At 42.2% G+C, this 27500-nt stretch overlaps 1 protein-coding gene across 1 annotated transcript in view; it reads right to left on the bottom strand.

Annotated features, from left to right (window-relative positions):
- Positions 1-27500, bottom strand: part of PSMD3 (proteasome 26S subunit, non-ATPase 3) — an 816031-nt gene that overhangs the window by 773319 nt on the left and 15212 nt on the right. Inside the window, exon 2 of the mRNA XM_044055035.1 lies at positions 17732-17922. Coding sequence (XP_043910970.1) covers positions 17732-17922 — 191 coding nt within the window. The remainder of the gene's footprint in view (positions 1-17731; positions 17923-27500) is intronic.

Genomic DNA, 27500 nt, shown 5'->3' with positions numbered 1-27500 from the left:
GGCCAAATGCAAGCTTTGAATACACAAGCACCTAATTATGAAACCTTGACAAGACTAAGGCATAAAGAACAAATGAAGTTACTGGCAAATATGGCAAGAGTCAGAGAATCTGTTTGAACATAGTGGAGGTGTACTAAAGCAAAAGTTAACCCAAATGCCAAGCTTTGGAAGATTCCAGATTGATTCCCCAGTGGTCTATCTGCTATCCTAGACAAAAACATTACAAGAGATCATAAAAAACATACAAAATAATCTCGGAAATTAGCAGGCACATAATGTAGAGAAAGCTGTGGTTGCTGGGAAACAGCACAAGAAACAGAAGTAGCAGGTGGAGAAATCTGGTATCAAACCATAAAAATACTGATCTTTAACTAAAGGGTTAAGGGGTCAGAAATAACTGGGAGTGGGAAGCTATTATAAATCCAAAAACATAGGGGATAAAAGGAAAAAAAAAAAAAAAAAGACTAACATTAACCAAATAACTAATAGCCTAGGATAGCCAGTAGATGCACCTACACTTTAACATGCCAACAGACATTTGAAGAGGGGTCCTTCTGTTCATAGGACTGTCAGTAAAAGGGAAAAGTCTGGTTATGTTAGGAAGTTAAATTGCCAAGCTATCCGAGTCCTGCATGGCTCAAGCTCTAGAATTAGAGGAAAACTGACCAATCCTACCATATCCATCATTTCTCTCATCTCCCCAAGCACAAGGCTAGATCATATAAAAGCACAATTGTTAGGTTTACTAACCTATCCGACAACAAGGAACATCACAAAATGGCTATTGGTTACAGCAAGGGCCTCAATTCTTCTGAATACTCAATATTCACGATTATAATATTTAAGTTACTACATGAAAGTTACTCCCCACCTTTGTGGGACAGCACTATAATCAATAGCTCTATTTATTCTAGAAGACGTGAGGGAATATAACTACTTGGACTATCATTTTATTCTTACTATGAGTGGAAGAGCCTTCACTAAAAACTGCACCACCTTTCTGAAACTGCCTACTTTGGAATACAAGGAAAACAGACAAAATAAAGACTCTCAAGAGACAAGCTGAAGGCTAGACCGGCAGAAGAAAAATGCAGTTGTTCCACTAACAGTTGGATCTGCAAACTGGCATACAACATATGCATAATCTGAAAGTCTATCTATAAAAGCATATGAGGCCCCCTCCTAGTAACAAATGGTATATTACAAACACGCTTAGAATTTTGTTGTAAATACATAGAATGTGTAAAGGTGACAGTTGAGGGTCTACCTCTCAACCATTTAGTGCAAGAATTCTTAAAACCAAACATAATTGGGGGGGGGGCACAGGCTCAAAAAATAGGGACACATTTTAAAATATTGCTCTATCAAACTTAGTAAGCCGATTCGGTTTTGCATTAGCATGCATTTTCTGAAGGGTATGAAGTCTGAAATCAAATGTATACCATTATTCAGTGACTTTAATCCTCAATGACTTGCCAAAAAATTTTCTGAGGAACAGCTCAAAACTCAAAGGCAAAAATATGGACATTTCTGCGAAAATCTAGACAAGCTGAGAGTTATGGTTGAGGGGCTGTTATTTAGAAATGTTTCATCTGGGTTTTTTTTTTTATATATACTTTCAGTAGTTGAACAGTATGTGGTTAGATCTATACATGTCTGGTGCAAAACCAGAGTACTTTTATTGAATAAATCACACTTTTATGAGCTGTTTAAGGTACACTACTGTATCCAATTTGTTTGTGGTAGCACTTAACTCGGGACATGCACTTACTGTGCTTTTACATCTGGAGGAATCGTATTATGCATCTAGTGCCTGTACACGTTTACCTGGTGTTTCTGAGCTGAGAAACCCACAAAAGAGCTCAAGCATGTTTTCTTTGCACTTCTCTAACATGTACTGTTTGCTGCTGCTTTGCACTATATTTTACTACTGCATTTGTTGCACTTTGTATTTCACAACAACGGCTGCTTTTAAGAAAAGATCCATTTCTGATGTTTTATTCTGTTGCTATTATCAATTCAAGAAAAATTGTGCTGCTTTTTATACTGTTGCTTATTTAATAAAAAAAAAATAACTTGCTTTTTCCCTGTTGCCCATAGTATAGACTGGACTCAAACTGGTTGAATTCAGTTCTGTTTGTAGACGGAGCAGTAAAATAGTAAAATCGGGACATCTTTTTCTTTTTTGGGAGAAGCCCCCCTGTACCCTCGTGGTAGGAGTGTACAACAGAACTATCTAATTGAAGGTTACTGCCAAGTAAATTTTACAAATTAAGCACTTGCTACTATACAGGGCACTGCTAACTGCCTCTGTGTGGTTAGCAGCACTGCACAAACACACCTAATTCATAGCAGACAGAAAAAAAAACTTGAAACCAACTCCTGTGCCCTCTGGCCAATTAACAACTACAGCTCCTGGAGTGCTTCCCAAATCAAAGAGACCAGGTCAACACCTGCCACAAGATGGATTATCATGAAATTTCTTAATGTAAAAGCACAGCAAAAGTAACGCAAACAACTAAGTCCCTAAAAATCCCTCTGACTCATAAAACAATCTCACTTAAGCCCATCTGTGTGTATCACAACTCAGCTGGACCAGGCTATGTTTTACTGCCACAAGAATTGCAGTTCAAGCCTTAATTTAAAAACACATTTTAACTTGCCAAAAGTGACTAGGTATCAAACTAATCTAGCTACAAGTAATTACAAAGTGATTCAAAGGCACACAAACCAGCAATGAGGAACACACACATACACTTGAAGGCACACACTTGAAGGCAATTTCAAGGTACACCAACAGTCTAAGGGGAAGGCCTTCCTAGTTCCTCTGTCAATATCCAGTAAGATGAGCAGAGAAGACAGGGAGGAGTTTCTAAGGCCAGAGTAGCAGTGGGCAGCTCAAAAAGTCTCCAAGTTTAAAAGCACAAGAATAAGATGACTGGATGGGTAAAAATTCAGAAGAGTGACAGCAAAAATGCAATAAACTAAGAGCCCACTCAGAAATTATTTAAACATCTACGCAGAATAAAGAAACCACTTGAAAATACTGCACTATACAGCAATGCAACTATAAAAATGCTTTCATAATAGCTTTAACTTCAGATAAAGAACAAACAGTATTTTAAATGTTGCTTAAATGTGCTTCCCAGTATGAAAACCAAAGCATATGGACTACAGTTTTGCAAGCGTTAAAGCTTATAGCAGTCCCAAAGCTTAAAAAAAAAATCACTCACTCACAGGTTCTTATTAGGCTTGCTATCCAGGGAAAAACTGAAGAACCTAGCTTAAACTTCCAGTTGTCCCCAAGAACAATCTAATTAAATTACTTGCTCAAGGTCACACAACAGGACGTTGAGGATATCAAATCCTGGTCTATCTGAGCTGTGATAGCTCACAGCCTTAATCTCTGCACCAACTACCAGATATGCATTTAAATTTCCACTTTAACAGCAACTGTGACCCTCAGGCTTTCAATTAGCACTTGATTAAGTAAGTTGGATCGTCTAATAAACCATGCAACTTCTCCTGGTTGAAGTGATGTACTCAAGACAAAAAAATAAAAATCTTCCAAGAAAGGAATTTTAACTTGGCAGAATCTACGGGTTCAAAAGAAGGAAGAAATAGTTTTCCAGCACAAAATAACCAACATCCTGATGGACATCACAATTTGTTTTTTAAACAAGACCTCAAGACAAAGCTAAAACTCATTCTCATGTAAAGGGCTAGTTGTGAAATCCTGCAAGTCATGTCTGCAGCACAAGTACACTAGAATATGCCTCCCAATGGCAACTGTAGCCCCAAGGTACGCGCCTTAAAAATAAACGTCAGAAATATCCTTTGTGTAGTAGTCAGAAATGCAAAAACAGGAATGCCAAGCTCCCGGATTGTGTATCTAATTACACAAAAATGCACATAGTCCACCTAAAATTTAAAAAAAAAAAAAGCATCATACCCTAATCTGGAGTCCATCTACAGTCATACTGCATTTTTTCATTTAACACTATTTGATAATCAGGGGGCCTGGTAAAATGACCTTTCTGGCCATGATTCAGGCTCAATGAGCAAAGCAAAATAGAACTGCATGCATCTGTGCGAGTGCGCACAAGCTTCAGTTCTGCAATGGACTGGAGCACTGCTCTTTAAGTTGCTCTGCCCTACACCCACACTTAATGCAGGGGAAAGGCTCCAGCTCTTGCAGAACCCTGAATTGGATCAGGTGGATTGACTGGAGAATGAATGAATGAGTGAATGAAATACAAGTTATGTACTCAACATACTGATACAGCCTTTCATCCTAGTCCATCCGATATGACGTGGGTGTTCTTCTCTTCCTGTAATGCTCTGCTTCTCTCTGACTAGCTCAGATCTGATCAGGGAGTAGTAGGGCATTACAGGCAGGGAAGAATTTGGAAGGGTTTTAGGCTGGAGCAATAAATCAACAGAGCAGATCCGAGCGGAGCCTCAAGAACCCATATGTCAGATCGGACAGAATGGATGAATAGGATCTGTGAAATTTAGAAGTTATGCACCTACCGTAACGTTCCATGTTAGTTGTCTTCTCTCGCCTTCTTTCTTGCTGGATGGGTTCGGAGCCGATCCTCGACTCCGACTTGGCACTTGCTAAGCTCGAGAGTCACTTTTACCAGCTCGAGGCAGCCCCATATCCCATGATGCAAGGCGGTAATTACCCAGCTCTCGTTTGGTATCTAGAGGAAAAACCGCCTACCAAAAAACTTTCCACTAAGGAAAGAGGAACAACTAGCCTACAAGGGCTGTAAAGGTAAACCAAGAAATAAAGGCCAACTAACTGGTGCCCAAGGAAGAAGAATCTTCCAGAGAAAAAGGAGATCAAGGTCTGTCCAGGCAAGGGGGACAGGAGGGAGGGACGCAAGAAAGAAGGCGAGAGAAGACAACTAACATGGAACGTTATGGTAGGTACATAACTTCTAAATGTTAAGTTGTCAATCTCGCCTTCATTCTTGCTGGATGGGACCGCATCCCTAGCACCTCTATCTTGGGTGGCTCAATGGAACATACTCTTGAGAACTGTGGAACCAAAGCTTGCCCTATCCCTGGAGGCCAAATGCAATTTGTAATGAGAAACAAAGGTATGAGGAGTGGCCCAAGTAGCTGCTGCACAAATAGTATCTAAGGGCAGCCTAGCCTGAAAAGCTGTAGAAGTGGCTAGGCCTCTTGTGGAATGTGCTTTAGGTTTTGAGCTGAGTTGTTTGCCCCTAAGTTGATAAATGTCAGAAATGGTGGAAGATAGCCATCTGGATAAGGTCACTTTAGAAACAGGGAGACCTTTTTTATTTTCAGCATAAGAAAGGAAGAGTTGATCAGATTTCCTAAATTGTTTTGTTCTAAGTAATATCTAAGTTGGCGGTGAACATCTAGGTAATGTAATTTTTGTTCAGCCCTGTTAGAATAATTTGGAAAAAATACAGGAAGATCAATGGATTGGTTTAAATTTGTCTTAGAAACAACCTTGGGTAAAAAGGATGGATTGGTTCTCAAGGATACCCTGTCCTTGTGGAAGACCAAATAAGGGGGACGAACAAATAGGGCATGAAGTACCGACACTCTTCTAGCCGAGGTAATGGCGACAAGAAACAGCGTCTTCCAAGAAAGAAACTTTAATGAACATGAAGCAGCCGGTTAGAAAGGGGGAAGTATCAAGGATGTCAGCACTAAATTTAGGTCCCACTGTGGTGGAGGATCCCTAACAGGGGGCTTTAGAAGGAACACTCCTTTAAGAAAGGCTTTACAAAGGTTGTGGGACATAATGTTGTGGTCTACAAACCCAACATGAAAGTTCGAGATTGCTGCCAACTGGACTTTGACTGTGGAAGAGGAAGAACCTGAATGAAAAATTTCCGCTAGAAAATCCAGGACCGACTGAACAGGGGCAGTAAAGGGATCTATGTTTCTAGCTTTCGCCCAAAGGGAGAAGCGTTTCCACTTACTAGAGTAAATCCTCCTGGTAGAGGACTTAAGAGAAGCTACTATGATGTCTCTGGACAGGGTTAGCTATCATAGGAAGCCTGGCTAAGGAAGGAAGTGGAGTAACCAAGCTGTGAGGCTGAGGGAAGGAACGGACCGGTGCAGTTGACCCGACTGGTGGGTCAGAAGATCTGGTGCTGGGTCCAGATGCCAAGGCTGCACCAAGAGATGGCGGTGAAGGAACGGGAACCAAATTTGACGAGGCCAGTAAGGGGCAATGAGAATCATCTTGGCTCTCAAAACGGCCGCTTTCTGGAGTACCTGAGGTATCAATGGAAAGGGAGGAAAAGCATAAAGGAGTCCCTGGGGCCAATCTTGGGTAAGAGCGTCTCTGGGGGGATGGCCCAGAAGTGGAAAGAGAAAGAAGACGTCTGGGCATTTGCTGTTTTGAGGAGTAGCAAAAAGATCGCAGCATGGGCGGCCCCACTTCTGAAAAATCTCCTCCACTATGGATTGCTTGAGAGACCACTTGTGAGGCATGAGTATAGCTCTGCTCAATCTGTCCGCTACTATGTTGGTTTTCCCAGGGATATGCGTTGCTACCAGAAACCGATGAGAGGAGATCGCCCATTGCCAAAGTCTGAGAGCCTCTCGACACAAGGGATAGGACTTGGTTCCGCCCTGCTTGTTGATGTACCACACCACGGACATGTTGTCCATGTGAACTGCAATAGTCCCCAAGGGAAGAAAGTCATCGAGGGCTTGCAACGTTAAAAGCACTGCTCTCATCTCTAGGACATTTATGTGCAGGTGGTATTCGAACAGTTGCCACGTGCCATGAACCATCCTGCCCTGATAATGCCCCCCCCACCCGATCAGGGAGGCATCTGAAGTGACCGTGGCTACCGGGGGAACAAATGGTCTGCCCTGATGGACTAGGGGAGAGGAAATCCACCAGGATAGATGGTTCTTGCAGGTTTGTGTCACAAGGATCTTGTGACGCATGGGAAGCTGCTGGAAGGACCATTGTGTGAACAACATCCACTGTAGGAGGCGCATGTAAAAGCGGGCCAGAGGAAGAAGTGTGATGCCAGCCTCCATGAGGCCCAACTTTCAGGACTAACCTGGCTTGTACCTTTTTGCTGGCAAGGATGATCCGAACGTGGTTTTGGATATCTAGGATTCTCTGACTTGTTAGGTTTGCTGACATCAGAGTAGTGTCTAGATTTGCGCCTATAAAAGTAATAGATTGGCAGGGCGATAAGGAGGACTTTTCGAAGTTTACCGAAATTCCCAACTGACTGCAGAGACGTAGGGTGTAGTCCCTGGCTCGGATGAGTTGATGCCTGGTGGTGGCTGAGAGGAGCCAGTCTTCGACATACGGAAAAACCTGGAATCCTTGATGTCTCAGGTGAGCCGTGACCACTGCCATGCATTTGGTGAACATTCTGGGGGCTGTAGTGAGACCAAAGGGCAGGGCTCTGAATTGAAAATGACTGGTCCCCAGCCGAAAGCGGAGAAACCTTCTGGAGCATCTGTGGATTTTTATGTGATAGTATGCATCCTGAAGGTCTATGGAGCACATCCAGTTGTCTTTGCCGAGAAAGGGCAAAATCGATTGAAGTGTGACCATCCGAAATCTCGTCTTTTTGACAGACTTGTTGAGCCTGCTGAGGTCTAATATTGGTCTCCAGTCTCCCGTCTTTTTGGGAACCAAAAAGAACCTTGAGTAGATTCCGGATTCTAAATGGCCTGTTGGAACTGGCTGGATGGCCCTTTTTTTTTTAGAAGCTTTGAAACCTCTATTTTTGCAACCCCTTAGACCGGGTGGTACGTCTGGAAGGGAACTTTTCTGAGGGAAGGTGCTTTCCTCGAAGGGAATCTTGTAACCCTCGGATATGATCGACTGTACCCATCTGTCTTGAGAGAGGGAAAACCAGGCTTCTGGGTACAGCGACAATCTCCCCCCGACTGCCTCCAAGGGTGGACAGTCGGGCAACACCTCAGGGATGCTGGAAGGGCTTGTCAGAGAGAGGCTCTCTACTGCCCTGGTTTTGTGGACCCCCTCTGCCCCTAGGGCGGCGTCTATTGTTATTACCCCCTCTGCCTCTGGGGGTAAACTGACCACGTGCGTCCGGCGTGACTCCCTGAGATTTGCGGAACCACATCTTCCCCCGTTTCTGACCTTTGGGATAAGGCCTAGAAGGGGTGGAGAAACGGACTCCTACGGCAGAAAGAGTCTTGCCGTCCTGCTCACACCTGGTCAACGTGTCCTTCACTTGAGGGCCAAACAAAGTTGACCCATCAAAGGGAGAGTTTGTGAAGGATGCCTTAAAGGGGTCTGCAAAATTACAGAGCCGCATCGAGGACTGACATCTGAGAGCCACTCCTGTGCCTGCAGCTCTACTCGCCCCATCGGCTGCATAAGAAATGAGCCGCATGGAGGAGTTGGCTATGGAGTTAAGGATTCCCAGCTGAGAAGCAATCTTTTCCTGAGCCCCTGCTGCTGAAGGATTCTGTACTACTTCACCTAATTCTTTAAGGATGTCCCTTTGAAGTCTGGTGAAGTGACAAATAATTCAGCGAACGCATAGCAAAGGTCGCTGAGGAAAACATCCGCTTACCATACCTGTCCATAGTCCTGGACTCTTTGTTAGGAGGATGGACTGGTACGGAAGGATCTGCAAGTTCCTTTTTAGTGGCGGCCGCCACCACCATGGCATCAACCGGGACACCTTTAGTAAGAAACTGCTTTTCTGCGGGGGCCGTAATAAATTTTGAAGGTCTCCTAGGGACTGGTTCCACCGAATCAGGAGATGCCCACGCCTTTCCAGCTATAACCTCCATGAGAGGGTTGAAAGGCAGAGACACCCAGGAGGTGGAGGGTCGAGATCCAAACGCCTCCAGGTATACCGACTCATCCTCGGAGGGGTTAATGGAGGGCCAGTTCCCCCTCTGTTTCAGGAACTCAAGGATGTCTGAAAAAGAGGGATCTTGGGGACCCTTCCGATTCATCTAAATCAGTATCCGAGGTTGTAGACTCAGGGGAGTCTAAATGCTTCCTCTTGCAAGTCCTCTTACGCGGGGGTTCACCTGAAGGATCAAGAGAAACCTCGGAAGAGGAAGTTCTTCCCAATGGGGAGACATGGGGCGAAGGATCTCTGGGTCCGTGAGCAAGAGAAAGTACAGTTTTGTACCTACCATAAATGTAGATGTCCGATAGGTATGCATCTGCAGTCATAACATATGGGTTGTCCTGCCTCAGGCAGCCCTTCGGTCGGCCGGATTCCAAAGTCTGGGTCTGGCCTCGGCTGATGTCGCACTTTCCCTGACGTCAGAGCGTCTGGGGTATAAAAGCATCAGCCAATGCCATTTTCCTCAGTTTTTCTTGCCCCAGATGCCAGGTGCCCTCTAGGAAGGCTAAATTTGGATAAATGCTGAAAAGTTCCAAACATTTACAAAATATATACATGTATAAACAAACAAATACACCATAATAGATTCCCCCAGCTAGCTAAAAGAGGGGTAAGTACCCTAGGAATACCACAGAGGGGTAGGAGGGAGGGTAATCCTGACTGCAGATGCATACCTATCGGACATCTACATTTATGGTAGGTACAAAACTGTACTGTGTCCTTCAAGGATGCATCTGCAGTCATAACATATGGGTAGAATACCATAGCCAATCTGGGGGAGGAGGTACTAAGAAAAGGATGGTGTAGTTAAGATCCCCTGCAGGACTACAGTAGCAAAACCTGCTCTGGATCTGGAGTATAAAGGTAGATTGTAATGCTTGGCAAATGTATGCACGGAGCTCCAAGTAGCAGCTTCTAAAATGTCCTTGGTAGCCACTCCTCGTAGGAAGGCTGTAGTGGTGGCCGTGGCCCTTGTGGAATGAGGCCTGATGTTTTCAGGAACTGTCTTTCCATGAAAGGAGTAGAAAATCGAATGCAATTTCCTATCCATTTTGAAAATGTCTGTTTGGAAATTGCTCTTCCCTGCACCCCAGTAGCATATGCTACAAAAAGTTGGTCAGTTTTTCTGCTAGTTTTTGTTCTGTCCAAGTAGTAGTGTAGTTGTCTGTGTATATCCAGGGTGTGCAAAAGTTTTTCCCCTCTATTCTGTGGGTTAGGGAAGAACGTAGGCAGGTGAATAGCTTGGTTCAAGGATACCCTAGATACCACCTTTGGCATAAAAGTAGGATTGGTTCTTAGTAAAACTCTGTCCTGGTGGAAAATAAGGAATGGCTGCACTGCCATTAATGCCTGTAACTCAGATACTCTTCTTGCTGAAGTAATTGCCAGAAGGAATGCAGTCTTCCAAGACAGAAACTGTAGATCTGCTGATGCTGCTGGTTCAAAAGGAGGAAGTGTCAGTTTCTCCAGCACAAAGCTGAGATCCCAAGCAGGTAGAGGGGGTCTTCTTGGAGGTTTAATATTTTTGATCCCTCTCAGAAATTGCCTGAGGAGAGGGTGCGAGAAGATAGGTGGATCCACATTGTATTCTGCTGAAATTGCTGAAGCATGAATCTTAATGGAAGAATAGGACAGGCCATTGTGGAACAATTCTGCTAAGTATTCTAGGATATGTGTTATGTTTGCCACTGTGACATCTGAGCCTTTTGATGTGCTCCAAATGAGAAATCTCTTCCATTTAGCTGAGTATGTCTTCCTTGTGGAAGGCCTGCGAGCCTCCAAGATAATGTCCTTCACCCTCTGAGATAAAACAGGTGGATTTGGATTTAAGGAATTTTCCAGGCAGTTAGCTGCAATGTTTTCAAGTTGGGATGCAGGGTCTTGAAATTGTTCTGCGTCAGAAGAAGAGGCCATGATTTTGCCTGAGACATGCTTCTCAATAATGGATACCAGTGTTGCCTTGGCCAGTCTGGAGCTATTAGTATCACTCTTGGCTGTTCCTCCCTGATCTTCAGTAGAACCTTGTACATCAATGGGAGAGGTGAGAAGGCATATACTGTTAGGGCTTTCCAGCTGAAAAAGAGAGAGAGTCCACCCTCCAAGCTTGTGAGTGGTATGTCCTTGAGCAGAATGTCTTCAGTTGATGGTTGAGTGGGGAGGCGAACAGATCTATCTCCAGCATTCCCCATGTCTTTGCTATGAGTTGGAAGACGTCCGGGTGCAGTATCCATTCGTGTGCATCCATGGTAGTTCTGCTTAAGCTGTCCGCCAGTGTATTTTCTTTCCCTGGCACGAATTGGGACTGTAGTTGGATATTGAGATTCAGGCATAGTTCCCACAGATTCATAGCCATCCGGCATAGTGGGTAAGAGTGTGTGCCTCCTTGCTTGTTTAAGTACCACATGACCGTGGTGTTGTCTGTCCTTATTAACAGGTGTCCTGGTTGGAGGAAGGGTTTGAATGCCTCGATTGCATGCTTCACTGCCAGCATTTCCTTTTGGTTTATGTGCATGCTTAGCTGTCCTTGAGGCCATAGGCCCTGGATACATTTGCCCTCCATGTGTGCTCCCCATCCTCAGTCTGAGGCGTCCGTGGTGATGGTCTGCCTTGTTTTTGGTTTGTTGAAAGGCAACCCTCTGTTGGACTGGCAGGCCTGAGCCCACCACAGGAATTCCTTTTGAAGGCATGGAATGATTGGTATCATGGTTTCTAAACTGTGACTGTGTTGAGACCATACACTCCTTAGGTACCATTGTAATTTCCTCATATGCAGCCTGGCATGCGGAATCAGAATTATGCAGGATGCCATGTAACCCAAGGCCTGCAGGATTTTCCTTGCAGTAAGCCGAGTTTGTCTTGCCAGCATCATGAAGTAATCTGAAAGTTGTTTTTGTTTTTCTTCTGTGAGAAAAGCCATTTGGGTGGTTGTGTCCAGATATGCACCCAAAAAGGTTATCCTTTGGGATGATACTAGTCTTGACTTTTTGATGTTGACCGTGTATCCCAAGGTCTGTAGCAGGTGCATGGCATAGGCCAAGTCGTTTATCAAATTTCCCTTGTTGTCCGCTTGTATTAGGCAGTCGTCCAGGTATGGGTAAATTTGAATTCCCTGCAGTCTGCAATGTGCAATTACTGATGCCAGGCATTTCGTGAATACTCTGGGTGCAGTAGATAAGCCAAAGGGCAATGCTGAGAATTGATAATGCTCTGATCCTGCAAGAAATCTGAGGTGTCTTCTGCAACTTGGTCGAATAGGGACGTGCAGGTATGCCTCCTTGAGATCTGGAGTCACCAGCCAAGACTCCTTGCCCAACATGGGAAGAAGTTGCTGTAGGGTCAGCATTTTGAATTTTGGCACAATGAGATAAGTGTTCAGTGCGGACAGGTCGAGAATAGGCCTCCATTGATTTTCTTTTCTTGGTACAAGGAATAGTCTGGAGTAAAATCCTTGGCCTTGTTCTGAACATGGTACCTTTTCTATGGCTTTCATCTGAAGTAAATTGTTGATCTGTCTTAAAGCCTCTGCCCTCTGATTTGGTGGAAGGTTTGGCATTCCGCTTCTTTTTGGCAAGGTGTGGAAGTGGAACCTGTATCCTTGGTCTATTATCTGCAGTGTCCATGTATCCTTTGTAATATAATGCCAGTTTTTTGAGAATAAAGCCAGCTTTCCGCCCAAGGGTGCTTCCAGTTGATCCCTGGTAGGCGGAATCAGAGTTAAGTCATTGAGCCTGTCCTGGTGTAGTGGTGGTTGTTGTTGCTGTTGCACTACTTCTCTGGTTGGCAGGCTGCCACCGACGGCCTCTGTAGGAGCCCTTGGGTTGACCTCTGCCTCTAGGGCGCCTGTTCCTGCCTCTCTGGGCTCTGTCCGAGTCTGGAAAGGACCAATTCTTAGTAGGACAATTTCTGCTGAATCTCGGTGGTTGTACTTGCAGGAAATCTTTAACTGTTTGCACAGATTTTGCCTTTTCTTCAACCTTTTTTAAGATCTCCTGAGCAGAGGAGCCAAATAAATTTTGTTTCTCCATTGGAGCATCCAGGAGTTTAGCTTTGACATGGTCTGGCAAAGATTGTTCCTTCAGCCAGGCATGCCTACGAATAACTGCCCCAGTCATAGCTGATCTAAATGAAGCCTCCAGTGCATCATAGCCACATTTTAAGAAGTGATTACTAACCTGTTGTGAATTGTGTACCAAATCCTGAAGGGATTTACGGACTAGGGGTTCAGGAGAAGAAGGTTTCTTATTCAGTTCATCTAACAAATACTCTTGGTACTGTACCATATGAAATTGACAGTTTAATGCCCTGACAGAAAGAGTTGCAGAAGTATACACCTTCTTTCTCCATCTCTCTAAAGCTCTAGACTCTCTTTCAGAGGGTAGAGGATTTTTGGCAGTAGCAGCCGCAACCCCTTTAGGGCCCTGAGAAATAGTTTCTGGGTCTGCAGAATGTGCTTTATACAGATGGAAATGAGAATCCGGGACCCTGTAGTATCTGTCAGGTTTGGCAGGGGCCGGAGGAAGAGTATCAGGGGCTGTACTGACATCATTGTACACATCATCAATTACATTCAGAACAGGACGTATAGCTAAGGGCCTATGTTGAGGCAAATGCAAAAAGGTCCTTAATCTTTTTCTAGAATCAGAGAAATCCTGACCTTGCCATTGAAAATGCTCTCTCATGGAGTGTCTCACCAAAGGAAAACTCTTCAGGAGGGGAGGCGGAAGGGATAGATTCCTCAGCATCTGAATCCTCATAAGGCGAGTAAGCCCCTTCCTGGTGGTCTGACAACTCAGACCCATTCGTGGAATCATCTGAAGAATGTGGGTCAGAGGGGTCAGTCCTGGGTCTTTTGTCTGGAGGAGGGTGAGAGGTCCTGTCTGGGTGAGGTTGTGAACCCCTAATTAAGGAAATAAGGTCCTCAGCAAGGCTGAGGATCTGAGAACTAGAGGAAGGCCTCTGGGAGGTAGTTTTGGTAGGCAAAGCTTTAGAAAATTTGGCAGCTTTAGCCCTTGAAAAAGCCTTACTGGACATGGAAGCAGGGGGCCTAGCTGCCCCACGTGCAGGAGTAGAAATGTCCAAAGGTATGGTGTCGGACATTTCCTGAACACTGGTTTCGGTAGGAATTTCTGTAGCCGACTCAGCCGGGGCCTCCCGGGCCTCGGTGGTCGGATGTATGGTTTCGGAAGAAGGAATCTCCGAGGACTCTGTTTCGGCCGAAACCGAGACACTCGCGGTAGGCCAAGCCGTGGTTTCAGCCAAAACCGCGGGCCGCGAGTGTCGGTCCTTTTCCTTGCGTTTTTTCACCATGTGCGAAGTCGGAGTCTCCAACGGCATTTTATAAGCAAAAGCGGCTCCAAAAAATTCCTCTGCAAACTCCGACTGACGTCTAAGAGTTCGTCGGTTGAAGGAAGCACAGGCTAAACAGGTCGATACGTCGTGGTCTGGGCCCAAGCAAGGAAGGCAGTAGGAATGGAAATCCTTATGAGGTATTTGTTTCCCACAAGTTAAACAATTATTTACTTTGTCTGACATCGGCTGAGGCAAGAAAGAGTCCCCAACGGGGTACTTAGCTTTTTTCGAAGTCTTCGGTAGCTGAATTCACTGGATCTGACCGACCGGCACTTGCGAACAGCTTCTGCTTCGGGCACCACGCGGCAAGAAAGACTGAGGAAAATGGCGTCGGCTGATGCTTTTATACCCCAGACGCTCTGACGTCGGGGAAAGTGAGACATCAGCCGAGGCCAGACCCAGACTTTGGAATCCGGCCGACCGAAGGGCTGCCTGAGGCAGGACAACCCATATGTTATGACTGCAGATGCATCCTTGAAGGACATCGGGAAGAGGCATCTACAGGCACGGTAGAGGGAGGAGCTAAAGGAACCGACTGCTGGCTAAGTTCTGGGGCTAGCACACTCCTCATCACCTCGAAGGCTCCCCTCCCAGGAAGGGCCGAGAGATCCCGCTCCGAAGAAACAGGGATCCCCGGCCCCCCCGAAAGGGAAGGCCCCGAAGCAGATGTCGGGGCCGAGCTCACCAAGGCCGAAGCTCCGAGAGGGTGAACGGGGTCGGACAAGGGTCCGATGCCACTCGCCCCCTCGGAACCGACCAGGGAAGCCCGACGCCCAGATCCCTCCAAGGAAGGTCTCAAGGAGGAGATGGGAGTCGAGGACGATGGAGCCGAAAGGTGCGGCATCAGCTCCGAAGCAGCAACAGTCACGGTACCGATAATCTCCGGCTCCGAGCTCTGTAGGAGAGTCGAAGGAGGAATTTCAGGGGGATGTAGGATAGCTGACGTCTGATGAGATGGGCTATGGAGCATCTGGGCTAGTGCCTGTGACTTTAATAGCCTACTTACCACTCTCTCTAAGTCATGGTCTGAAAGCCTGGAAGACCTCGATGATCGGCTCCGATGGCTCCGCTCCGAAAGCAAGGGAGAGGCTGGAGCCGAGTGAATAGATTCCAAAGGAGATCTAGACCTCTTTTTGGACGGAGCCGAAGTACGTTCGGCTCCAGGCGGAGCTGACAACTTGTCGGCTCCGAGAGGAGACAAGGATATCTCGGCTCCAGCCGGAGCAGAGATATGCTTCGACGGTAGGGTATCGGCTCCAGACGGAGCCGATACAGGTGCCGAAGCCAAGGTATCAGCGCCGGCACAGAAGCTTCCATCAAGGAAGGATCGGCTCCGGACAGAGCCGATGTCGACTCCGGCGGAGTCGGAACCAAGACCACAGACTTGGACGCCGAAGCCTGGGTCTTGGGAGGCTTAGAGGACTTCCCGGAGCAGAGTTTAGCCGGGGTGCTCTCTGGTTTAAGAAGACCCCTCAGGATCAACTTATTTCTACGTTCCTGCAGGACTCTCTGGCTGAAAGAATGACATATAGCACAGGAGTCCTGCAGGTGTAGGGGTCCCAGGCAATAAATACAAGAAGTGTGACCGTCTGTCAGAGACATCTTCTGATAGCACGAGTCACACTTCTTGAAACCTGAGACCCTAGTATCCTTGGACATGTCTCTGTTCTAAAACACACACCGATCAGTCCAACCAAGACACTAACAAGTAAAAATTATTGATAACTAACAAATTAGTTATTAAATACAGTGACACAACACACACACACACACACACACACACACACACACACACACACACACACACACACCTGAGGGAAATCCTGACAGGAACTGTGAGGGTGGGAAAGGCCCAAGACCCGAAAATTAAACTAAGAGAACCAAGGGGAAAAAAGGGTATGGAGCTAAGTGAAAGTCCACTGAAGTATTAAATAAAGACTAAAGGACTTAAAACCTGACTAATAACAATGAAAAATATCACTTACCAGGAGCTGGTAAAAAGGATGACCTCATTAGCGAAGCGGCAAACGAGATCTGGGTAATTACCGCCTTGCATCATGGGATATGGGGCTGCCTCGAGCTGGTAAAAGTGACTCTCGAGCTTAGCAAAGAATGAAGGCGAGATTGACAACTTAACATCTACACTCACTAGGGAATACACTACTCTGAACTACAAACTAGTAGCTGTAAGCATACTAAACTGAAAATCAAAAAGTTCAGGAGTTTGAAGAAATACAAATTATAGGTCATAAATGTATTTTCAAATGTTGTTCACAGTTACCTGCCAGAAACTGAACCGGTGGGGGTTGTAGTTGGTATAACAGTTAAGGTGTTGTTGTGTCTTTTGGCTTTTCCTGGTTAGGGGTCGCCACAACAGAACTCCGGTCCGCTAATGATCGGTAGTTCCGAGTTACCAGCCCTGATGCACAACCTTCAACGAAGGTATGACCATTCACGCATGTCTGCACGCAAAAATTGCTCTAGCTGAGAATCAAATCGGACACAGTCTTACTGTAAGGCGACAACGCTACCGCAGCACCACCACCGCGGATATAACAGTTAAGGTGTTAATCTCACAAAAAAGTACAGGGTTTGATTCTGGCTAGGCTTAAAAATGGCCCACAAGGGCAGCTAGCATAGTACTTAACTATGAAACTATAATCAACAGCTGTATCTTACTTTTGATATCAAATAGACTGCAAGAATGCCACAATATGAAATGCTTACCAAAAATTGTAAGCAACTGGTAAGTAATCTAACAAATATAAACTGTAAGCAGAGTAACAAGTTGCTAACAAACAATAAAATCTGTGCTTTACTATATATATTAATCAAACAGCAAACATCCCTGTTGAAGCTGAAGCAGACCTAAAGCTTTTGCCCTTCTCTTCTCAGTCTTGATTAAATTCAGTCGCTCTCTCAGTGATAACAGGCCTCCATCTAGAAGCACTTCAGAAACTATTTCCAAAGGCACTGTATGGTCATGTTAAAATGGTGATGTACAGAGCGAACAGTAGAACTGTAATAAAGCCAAAGGTAACGGAGGTATAAGGCAATCCTACTAGATGAAAAGGAAAGGGAAAAAAATCTAAACAACTAGACTACAGAAAGCTGAAGCAGTCAAGCACCATTCTTGCTGAGCAGTAGGAAAGACTTGCATGGTAAGGTTGAGAACAGATAGGATGCTATGAAACGAAGCTCATGCATGTATGGCAAACACAAGCATGGGAATAAGTTTAGCAAGGGAAATCTTACTGAAACAGCACCTCAGAGTCTCAGTTTTGAAAAAAAAGCAGCAGTTACACAGAACAAATTCAGGTCAAAAATAACAAAAACCTTTGCTAAAATTCCTTTACTGTAATTATTCCAGAGTGGCAGGTCAAGGATGGGACCCCCCTGGAAAATGGCATCAAGCCGTCCTCCATCACCAACAGGAAATGACCAATCATGAAAATGCGACTATACTGAGTCAGTAAATGTATGCTTCAGGTAGCGGTAACAGAAAAAAACAAACTCATGCTTACCTCTTCAAGGAATCCAAGAAGAAAGTCCCGCGTTGCTGTGTTGGCAGTGAAGAATCCTTGAACAGCCTTATACAACACAGTGGCATTTAGTCTGCGGCTAGTTGAGGGAAGAGCTCGCAATGTTCGAAGGACAAATCGAGGTTCCTTCCCAGAAATTGACTTTTCTATATGTTTTACATGTTCCTTGAGGTCTGTGGAGACAAACCATAACTTACGTTGTTGTAAAACACACCATCACATTACAATTATCTAAAATATGAAACATGTTTCAAGGGAAATCATTGTCTGCATCTGAATAAAAAAAAAAAAAAAAAAAAAAAAATCTGAAAAACAAACACGCAAACTTAAAAAAACAGCAACCTGCATGTATATTTCTTTCAAAGTCAGGGTAACTTGTTTCAAGGGAAGCAAAACTGCTGCTGCAAAGTTTACTGCTTCAGAAAGGGAAAACAAGTGTCGTACACAGCTAGTTCAACACCTCTCTTATTTTGTTGCTGGGACACTACCAATTATGTGCCATACTTTCCTTCTTCGTAGGCAAGTCAGTATTTTATGTTATTTTATATATACACACATACATCATATATACACATCTACAGCTATACACATCTATTATTTATACACACACACACAAAATTATCCACTGGCAGTTGTACCGTTTTTTATAACTGCACATCAGCTACCTGTTTATTAGTATTCTTTTGGAGTTTACATTAAAATGCTTGCAGAAGCTGCATCAGCTATACAGCTGTTGTTCCAAACCTGGAGGCATTAATAAACTGACCACCATCAGCAAAGTGTTAGTTAAAATGCAAAGTGCTCTGTATTGGCTGATACAGTGAGGTGGACTAACTACTCCATTTCGGACACTTGCTTTCTCCTGAAGACAACTGCAATCACCCTGATTGGAGTTCTAAATGTTATACCTCAACTTAAATATTTCCTGTGAAGTATAACATTTCCTTTTAGAAAGGCCTTACATACCTTACTGGAGACCAAGAATATCTCACTGTTTCGGATGTGAATGCTGGATATGACTTCAAATGCAGAAGGCCTGATGCATGAATAGTCCTGGTTGGGCAACAAACTGATCCTTTTTTAAGTGTTCATACCAAAACACAGATCGTCACAATATTCTACTTTTCTGCATAAACAGAGGTTATGAAATGCTGTGATGTCACTAGCCTGCCTAAGCAGACTTCAGAGATGGCCTATAATGGAATTACAGCATTAGAGCCATGAGCTTCTAACAGAAGCTTCAGACAACTCCCTTGCCAAATGAAACAAAAGCCTCTTGAAGAAGAGAAGCAGTGAACTGGCAGAAATGCACATTCTTGCAGAATGGAAAAACATAGCTATCTTTGCAAAGACAGCTTTACAAGAATCTAGATTCACCTTCTCCAATCTTATTTTCACCAACAGTTTCAGATGATTTCTACGGAAAATGCCAGGGTATATATACCACTTAATCAAGGAGTGGCAACAGCATCTCTATATACCACCTGGTCAAGGAAAGGTGACAGCATCTTAGCAGAGACATAGTCTGTCCAAAATAAAAGAGGAATAAAGTGCAAGAGAGAGTACAGCACCCAGTATTTGCTGGAAAGAGAAAAAGGTCATACATTGGGCAATCTAATTTCATGAAAACAGATATCATCAAGGGATCATTCATACTGAACCAGCAAGTTCTGAGTCACAAAGTTCCACTAGGGAGTTAAATTCTTCTGAAATCTGCACTATCACTAGAAAAGGTATCCTTACAGATTCTGTTCAAGCGGCCTCCCTATAAGTAGCACTGTACAAATGTCACACTAGCACAATTTATTTGAACAGGAAAAACTGGTCCCATCTCAAAAAATGCTCATCAAAAGTAATTTTTTAATGCATTCTACTGGGAACTTAATCAGAGATGCCAGTGTGTTCCTTTGTTGAACATAAAGCATTTGGGTTTTGAGAGGGTCATATGCCCATAAGTCAAAACTAATGTAAACAGCAGCTTTTTTCTACATGGAAAAAGATGTACACTTGTTATTAACACGAAACAAAAAGCAACCATGCCTCCTTGTCACATTATCTCTCAAAAGGAAACTGTTGCTTTGACTCCCAGTTACAAAGCATCTTACATGGACATCTTGCATGGACAGCTTGCACTAAAGCATCCCACACTGTACTGGGGCTGCTGTTATGCTCAGCATTTTCCATTCATGCTCGGCATATCTGGAAAAAAAAAAAAAAAGAGAGAGAGAGAGAGAGAGCGACAGAACGAACATAGTAAATTAAACCCAGTACAACTTTTTTCCCGCTTAACTTATGGGATCCATTGGGTACCACAGCATTTAATTGTACTACTTGCAGTTAGTGCCACAATTTCCTGCTCTGACAGCAGAGCAAAGAAAAGATGCAAATGCCCTCAACTATACTGATTATTCTTGAAAGAAAAAGCCCCATTCAGGAACCTTACCAGAAATATTCAAGTACAGTGGTCAGTCAACATTTTGTTACATGGTTTGACAACTTATCTTGAAGCTGAATATTTGTTAGTAAAACATTACCTTTCACAGTATACATCTTGACTAGTGAATAGCACTATTTTAGCTGAGCAAAATAAATAGATTAACAGTTGTAGAACAAAACTTCACTACTTCCTCTATTGCAAACAAATTGTACAACAGGACATACAGTCTGGGGACGTTAGAAAGCATTTCTTATCAAAAGTCTTATGACTTATCTTTGCACCCAATTATGCTTCTGAAAACTCAAAGTGAATAACTTTATTCCATTCTGTATTTAATTTGAAATGGGTTGCAAGGGGGCAATCCAGTGTTGCAGTGGCTGGCATTGCTGCCTCTTTGGGCTCAGTTCCCAGCTGGGGTGACTTACCTACAAACAGAAAACATAATGGCAAAGAGAGAGAGGGACAAGGGCTGTGGGGTATGAGTTCCCACCACAAATTAAACTGTCTACTACCCTTGCAAACGGCCAATGCATAATAGTCAATAAATGTAATCCTGAATACCTTTGATGGTTGTTGAGCAATCTGCAAGTATAAAATATACGAGTGGACACTAACCAATGTACAAGTTTGAACTACAGGACAATTACAGGTACTGTTAAGATGTCTTGTAATGCCCAGCCTCACCTAACATTTTTTTTCATTTGTGGTTTTAGTGGTGGACACACTACTTTCAATGATGGTATGAACAGTTTTGCTTGGACATCTTTAAAGAAAGTTATTTGAATGAAGGTGTTTGCTATAGTGTACCCGAGCTTAAAGTGAAGAGATTTCCTGCTGGACAGTCAATAGATGAAGATTGTGATGTGCGGGTTTACCCACTGAGCTACTGCCTTTGCCTTAGGTTACATCTTGTTTTGAAAACTGTCTTGTGCTACATACATTCTTCATGTCAGCAAGGCGAGTGGGTGACGGTAGGATATATTACTCGGGTATGTGATGAGTCTTGAAACTGTGCAATTAAATGGGCTGGCACTGTTCATGGTGGACATCAGATGGACAGGAAAATTTTAGAGAGAATACTTGGGAATTATTGTTTAGCACTAATGCGCAGATTCCTGAGCTAGTTGACACACTGGTGGATCTAGTGGTTGAGGGAAATCTGGATATGTTTGTGTTATGCCCTACATGGAGTAAAGCTGATACAGGTAATGCCATACATGGAGTAAAGATGATATAGGTAAAGGAAAATCTCATAGTAATACTTTACACTACTTAAGCCTTACTCCTCTAATCCCTTCCCTTACCGAACACACATCACCCAAAAGTTACTTACAATTTAGTGTGCTATTCATACCAAAGCAGAGTGAATCTCAAGTCCTAGCTGCTTTTTAATATGTTCTTTAATTTAATTTGTTGATGTTCAGCCTGTGAAGGCCATAACATTCTAAACAGTCCTTAGGTATAGTAGTACCTTATATCTGGTTAACCTTAAGAAATATCAATTTATTTTATCCATGATTGTATGCTTATTCATTTGCTTTATCTTCCTTTCTTAAAAATATTCATTTACATGTAGTGGAATGTAAGCTATATTCAGTCCTTTTCAATTTTATTTAGCAGGGGGTACTGGGAATGTTTTCGCTCATTTTTAATATTGTCTTGCTTACTACTTTAAAGCTATTTTGATAGGTATGTCACTCAAACATGACTATACATCAACAAACATTTATTCACGTAGTAATTTGCTGAAGTTTTATCATAGTGGTTCTTTTGCCACATGTTCTTAATTTTACCAACATTGAAATCAAATGAAAGGATTTAACTATTCTCAGTTAAAAAACACAAAGGGAGAAGAGGAGTGAAAACAGATTTTATACTCAACTATTCAACAAACAGTATTAATGCTAAACTATAATACATACTTAGGATTTTGTGTCTCTGTGATTCCCCCCCCCTTCCTCTTTTCTGCCCCCAATGTACATACTTTGACCAATTTCCCTTTTAAATGATGGCTATAGCTTTACTACCCTTATAATTATCAGAAATTAATGTGGCCTTTTTAAATGGGTACACAGATATACATAGTCAAATAAAATATTACACATACATATACAAGCTTGAGTATAAATATATGTGTGTGTGTGTGTACGTGTACATAAGACATACAAGCTTCTCTCTATATAAAGAAACATTTCAACATACGTATACAAACGTGTGTCTATACATAGTCATGAATACCTCTCACATAAATATATACACACACACACACACATTTCTAATATATATATATATATATATATATATATATATATATATATATATATATATATATGGGTCTATATGACATGGTCAACAGTTCATATGATCGACACTCATTTGGTCGACAAGCAGATTTGCCCCCTTCCCCAATGTTGTGCAACCCTGGAGTTGATATATATAGTTAGGGGGGGTGTAGGGGGCACAGCCCCCCACATTGGGGGGGGGTGTTAGGCGAAGCCCCCCACCTAAAATGCTTGTCGATCAAATGAACTGTCGACCAAATAAACTGTCGATCATTTGAACTGTCGACCATGTCATATAGACCCATATATATATATATTAAAAAACCACAGGTGAAACACTGAAGTAAAACATAACTGATAATCCAAAACCCACTTCAGTTGCCAATTCCAGTGCCAATAAAGGATTCCCAGTAAACAGTCAATAACTCTTTTAATAACTCCACAAAAGTCACAATACAGATTAACCGCTTTCATTTCTTTAGACCAGAAACTTCATCAGAAGTCTGCAGTACATTAATACTGAATAGGGAACAAAGGGAAACAATTTGGAGTGCATATGTCAATCCAGTTATTTCCAAACTGAACAGTGAGGGAGATCTGAATGGGGAGCTCCAAAATGCTAAATTAAGCCCTTCTGTGAAGGATGCAAGGCATGGTTATTTCCAGTCAGAACAATGGGGATGAGGTCTGTTGCCTTGATTTTCCCATATTAAAAATATGAGGCAAATCCAAAATCAGCTTCTAGAAAATACGTCAGACCAACCTACCACTGCTGCACTGTCCCAACAGTTACATAACCAATGTTTTATAACTATGGCCACCTGCACCTTGAACCTGTCTTTAGTACTACATCTCATTCTATAGTATTGTATCTCACTCTACCGTATACCATCAGCTGTCTGTATGCCTCGTTAAGAAAATAAGCAATAAAATATCATCATGATAATGTGGGAGGGCATGATTAAATGCTCCTGCAGTCTGTCCAGAGCAATAGGATTTTTTTAGAGCCACCAACCCAAGTCCAATTAGACTTGGAGTTCTCTCTCAAGACTTTCTGGTGAACCAATTTATGCAGTGCTGGCGTACTTACCAAGGAAGACTGCTATGGAACAAGGGATCCTCTACAGAGGCAGATGAACAGCATCTGTTGATCAGACTTCCTTTACGCCTTCAAAAGTTCAAAAATCTCCCAAACTTGGAGTCACTTTGGATGAAGGTTGTTCCAGGCATACATTTTCCATCTACTAGATTCTCTAAGATGTATACAGTTGGACATAGCTTGTAAGATGTTATTTTATTAATTTATTTTCTGTACCCATACTTATATTCATCCCTACTGGCAAAATATCTCCTCTCCATTCTCGTTTTGGCTTATTTCTTAGAAATCTTTCTACTACTTTATGAATATAACATTCTGTATGGTTATTTTCCTGAAGGATCTGCATCCAAAACCCCACTCTCTCTTTCTTGAACTACCCCCCCCCCCCCTGCTTCACCAACATAATCATCACTTTCCATTTTGCATTACAACCTTTTGCTTGCATTATGTATTTAAGTCTTAATTGAGTAGCTCTAAAATAATCCACTTTGCTGTACTGAAAGGATTAACTTAGCGCACTTAAACTCTTGCCATCTTCCCCTCCCAGATAAATTTATTCAGCTGTTTATTATGGTCCAAAACCTTTGCTCTGGTAAACAAAAATATACCTAGAATGTAAGTAGAGACTAAAAACATTTTCACCGTTTGAATCTTACTATCCATGTTCACAAAAAAGAGCTTCCAGTTTCTCTGTTTTTGTATCATCTTTGTTTAGGCTCTTTCCACATATCCTTAGCTGCCACGACAGAGGTTTCTTAATCCATATTCCTAAATTCACCTTGTGTCCCCATAAATATGGATATTATGGATATTACTGAACCAATTTGTGTGTGGGTACATAAAGACTATAGCCTTTGTTTTATTTTCATTAATTTTATATCCCGAAAAGATATGAAACAAACAGTCCCAAAAATATTCTGCAACACTGACAGCCAACTTTTATCATATCAATTATATCCTTGCATTTCTGAGTCCCTTATTTTGGTTGCCAATGGCTCTATATATAAAGCAAATAAAGGTGAAAGAAGGTACCCCTGCCTGGTTCCTTTGTTCAGACAACTTATCAGAGAGGAACCCTCCCACTTCAATTTGTGCCTCCGATCATTAATGTACACTCCTAATTACCCGTACTGCATCAGGGAATGCAAATACTTCCATTACCCTACTCATAAAACCACAGTTTACCCAATTTAATGCTTTCCCTGTATCAAGACTCACTAACAGCAGCAGTATTTTCTTACACTGTGTTTCCTTCTGGATCATTGTTTTATCAATGTTGTTAAATGCTTGCCTCCCCTCCACAAGACCACAATGATCCACATCTATCAATGTTGGCAACACATTTGCCATTTTGTAGCTCCTATAGGCATAAACATTGAAAATTGAAATGGATATACAAGGCTAGAGGTCTTATGGGTCTGTACTGTCTTTAGGTAATGCAGCCACCACAGCTTTCTTCCAAGTTATTGGTGCTTCCCCTACTTTTAAAATACTATTAAATAAAATCTTAAAAGATCTTTCTCTTTCTTCCCTCATAACCTCCAAATGAATAACATCTGTTCCTGGATATTTTCACGAAGATTTGATTATACTTCACCATTTTCATCTCATCTTCTATCTTAACTATTAAACGCAGAGTCTCATCTGCCTCTAAATATTCTGAAAATATTTCAATCTGTAATCTTTATTTCCACGTTCTTCTGCTTTACACAAATTTTCAGAAAATTTCCAAAATACCTTGAATACTTCTATAGGATCTCGTCATTTTTTCTCGTTACAGACTCTCTAGGCTTTAGTGCTCTGGAATCATCAAAAATAATTGCTTAACAGCAATCTTTCTAAACTCATGCATAATATCCAGATGCTCCCCTATTTTCTCTTTAGCACTCTGCATTTGTGTCTCTTCCTGTTCTGTGAGATTCCCCTTATTCTGAAATTCTTTTCAGCACCTCCGAGTAATTCCTATTACTTCTTAACCATATCTCTCTTATTTCTACCCTGTTTTTAAACACCATTTTCATTTTATCCCTCTCACTAGCAATAACTCTTGAACATAATTTCTATCTTCCTTAAAAACTCTCAAATTTCCACTACTAACTCCTTAAACACCTCTCTTTTTAGCAAGTATGTGGGAAAGCACCTGTGTCTCATGTTTATGTCATTACCATGCATTTTTAATCAGTGCATGATCTGAAACAGTTTTTGGATGCACGTTTATGCTTTCAATTGTATGTACATGTTCCTCTGAAATATTCACATCTTCCACACCACATATTTCATAAATTTCTTCACAAATTTACCCCCTTTTATTATATTTTCCCTTTTATGTCCCCCTGATACATCCTTGCTACAGCAACTAAAGTTCAAGTCTCACACATGCCTTGTTAAAAACATTATTTCTCCCAAAACAAAGTTTCATAACAGCAGTTTTTCGTGGAATATAAATACATGCCAGCATAATCATCCTCCCTTGCCAATAGCCAAATTTCTACCACAAATTGACCATTACCGTCTTTATTCCCTCTTCGATTACTATTTCAGCCCCTCTAGCAATTAAATGACTCCCCAATCCTTTTGTCCCTAATGTTTTCCTAAATATCAACCCTGATATCATTTGACAAATTCACATGATCAATTATTTCCAAATGTGTCTTTTGCAGCATGGATATTTGCACTTTGCATTTCTTTATAAAATTCAATACTTTTTTCCTACATACTTGTAAGGCCATTTATATTCAAAAATAATATGGACAGCATAGCCATTATAACAAAAAGCTGTTGTTCCCAGCTATTATACAAGTCAGTTTAGTTTTTTTTTAAAATGCATTTCCAATTTTCGTGTTGCATACATACACTAATGTTTGGCAGATAGCTCTTTTATAGAGTTGTTTCTTACCTCTGTTTGAATCTATGTCACATTTACAGGGCTTTTTGTTTTAATGAAAACCCCCAAAACAAATACATTTTCAGAAGAACCCCCCTTCCCTATTAACTTAGAACAAACAAAACTAGTACACCAAAAAAAAGAAGTGTGAAATTTTACCTCCAGATATGAACTGCCCCAAATCCACAGCTGCACCCACAAGCATTGCCTAACCTGAAATTAAGGGTACCAATGCTACAGCCTATGTTCCCACTTACACTGATTGTCGGTTTTCTCATCTCCATTCTACTCCCAGATGTGAAAAACAAGACTGTATGCTTTCAGAACACATTCACTTTTAGCCCTAAACAAGTACATTGGCTATCTTTAAATAAAACTAATTTGTACACTGCCCTATTAAATGCATTAAAGTATCAAGACTGCCGTCTTTTATTCACTTCCCATAATTTCAAACGTTTTTACTGAACTGCCTGTCACTGAACCTTTACATTTTGCATTTCCCTCGGCAAATAATGCTCAGAACTTTCAAGATTAATTGCATGCACACAGTTAGTCTCCATGTAAAAATGTCAGCAATGAATCTTTGTAAATTTCACTCCGAACAGAATGCAAAACTGCATTCAGGTGCAGACTTTTTAACTCCAACTAAACATTTGCTAACAGAAAAATAAAACAAGCCAATAACTTGCAGATGTAAGAAACTTATTTTTCATGGCTTTCATGATTTTATTTTTCAAGCATATTTACTTACAAAAACACTTGTTTACAGCATAAGTCAAGGAAGAGAAAATCTTAATTCTACAAATGAGTGCACTTTTACACCCCACTCCAGCAACCCAAGATCACACCACATTAACATTAACCTTGCTTTTGTTCAGCCTTTCTTCTCTAGTAAGAAATATATGCTGTACAGTATAACTGAAAAAGCACTTCTTTAATATCTTTGAACACATGCTGACACTGAAAAGACTCTTCCCCACATTTAAAATACTACTAAACAAAACTGTCTTAATAGATATCACACACGTGTGTGTGTGTGTGTGTGTGTG

This window comes from Protopterus annectens, chromosome 13.part0, assembly GCF_019279795.1.
Source record: "Protopterus annectens isolate FY-2018-M chromosome 13.part0, PAN1.0, whole genome shotgun sequence".
NCBI lineage: Eukaryota > Metazoa > Chordata > Ceratodontiformes > Protopteridae > Protopterus > Protopterus annectens.
The sequence above is the reverse complement of the archived record's forward strand: the minus strand, read 5'-3'. Positions and strand labels throughout refer to the sequence as shown.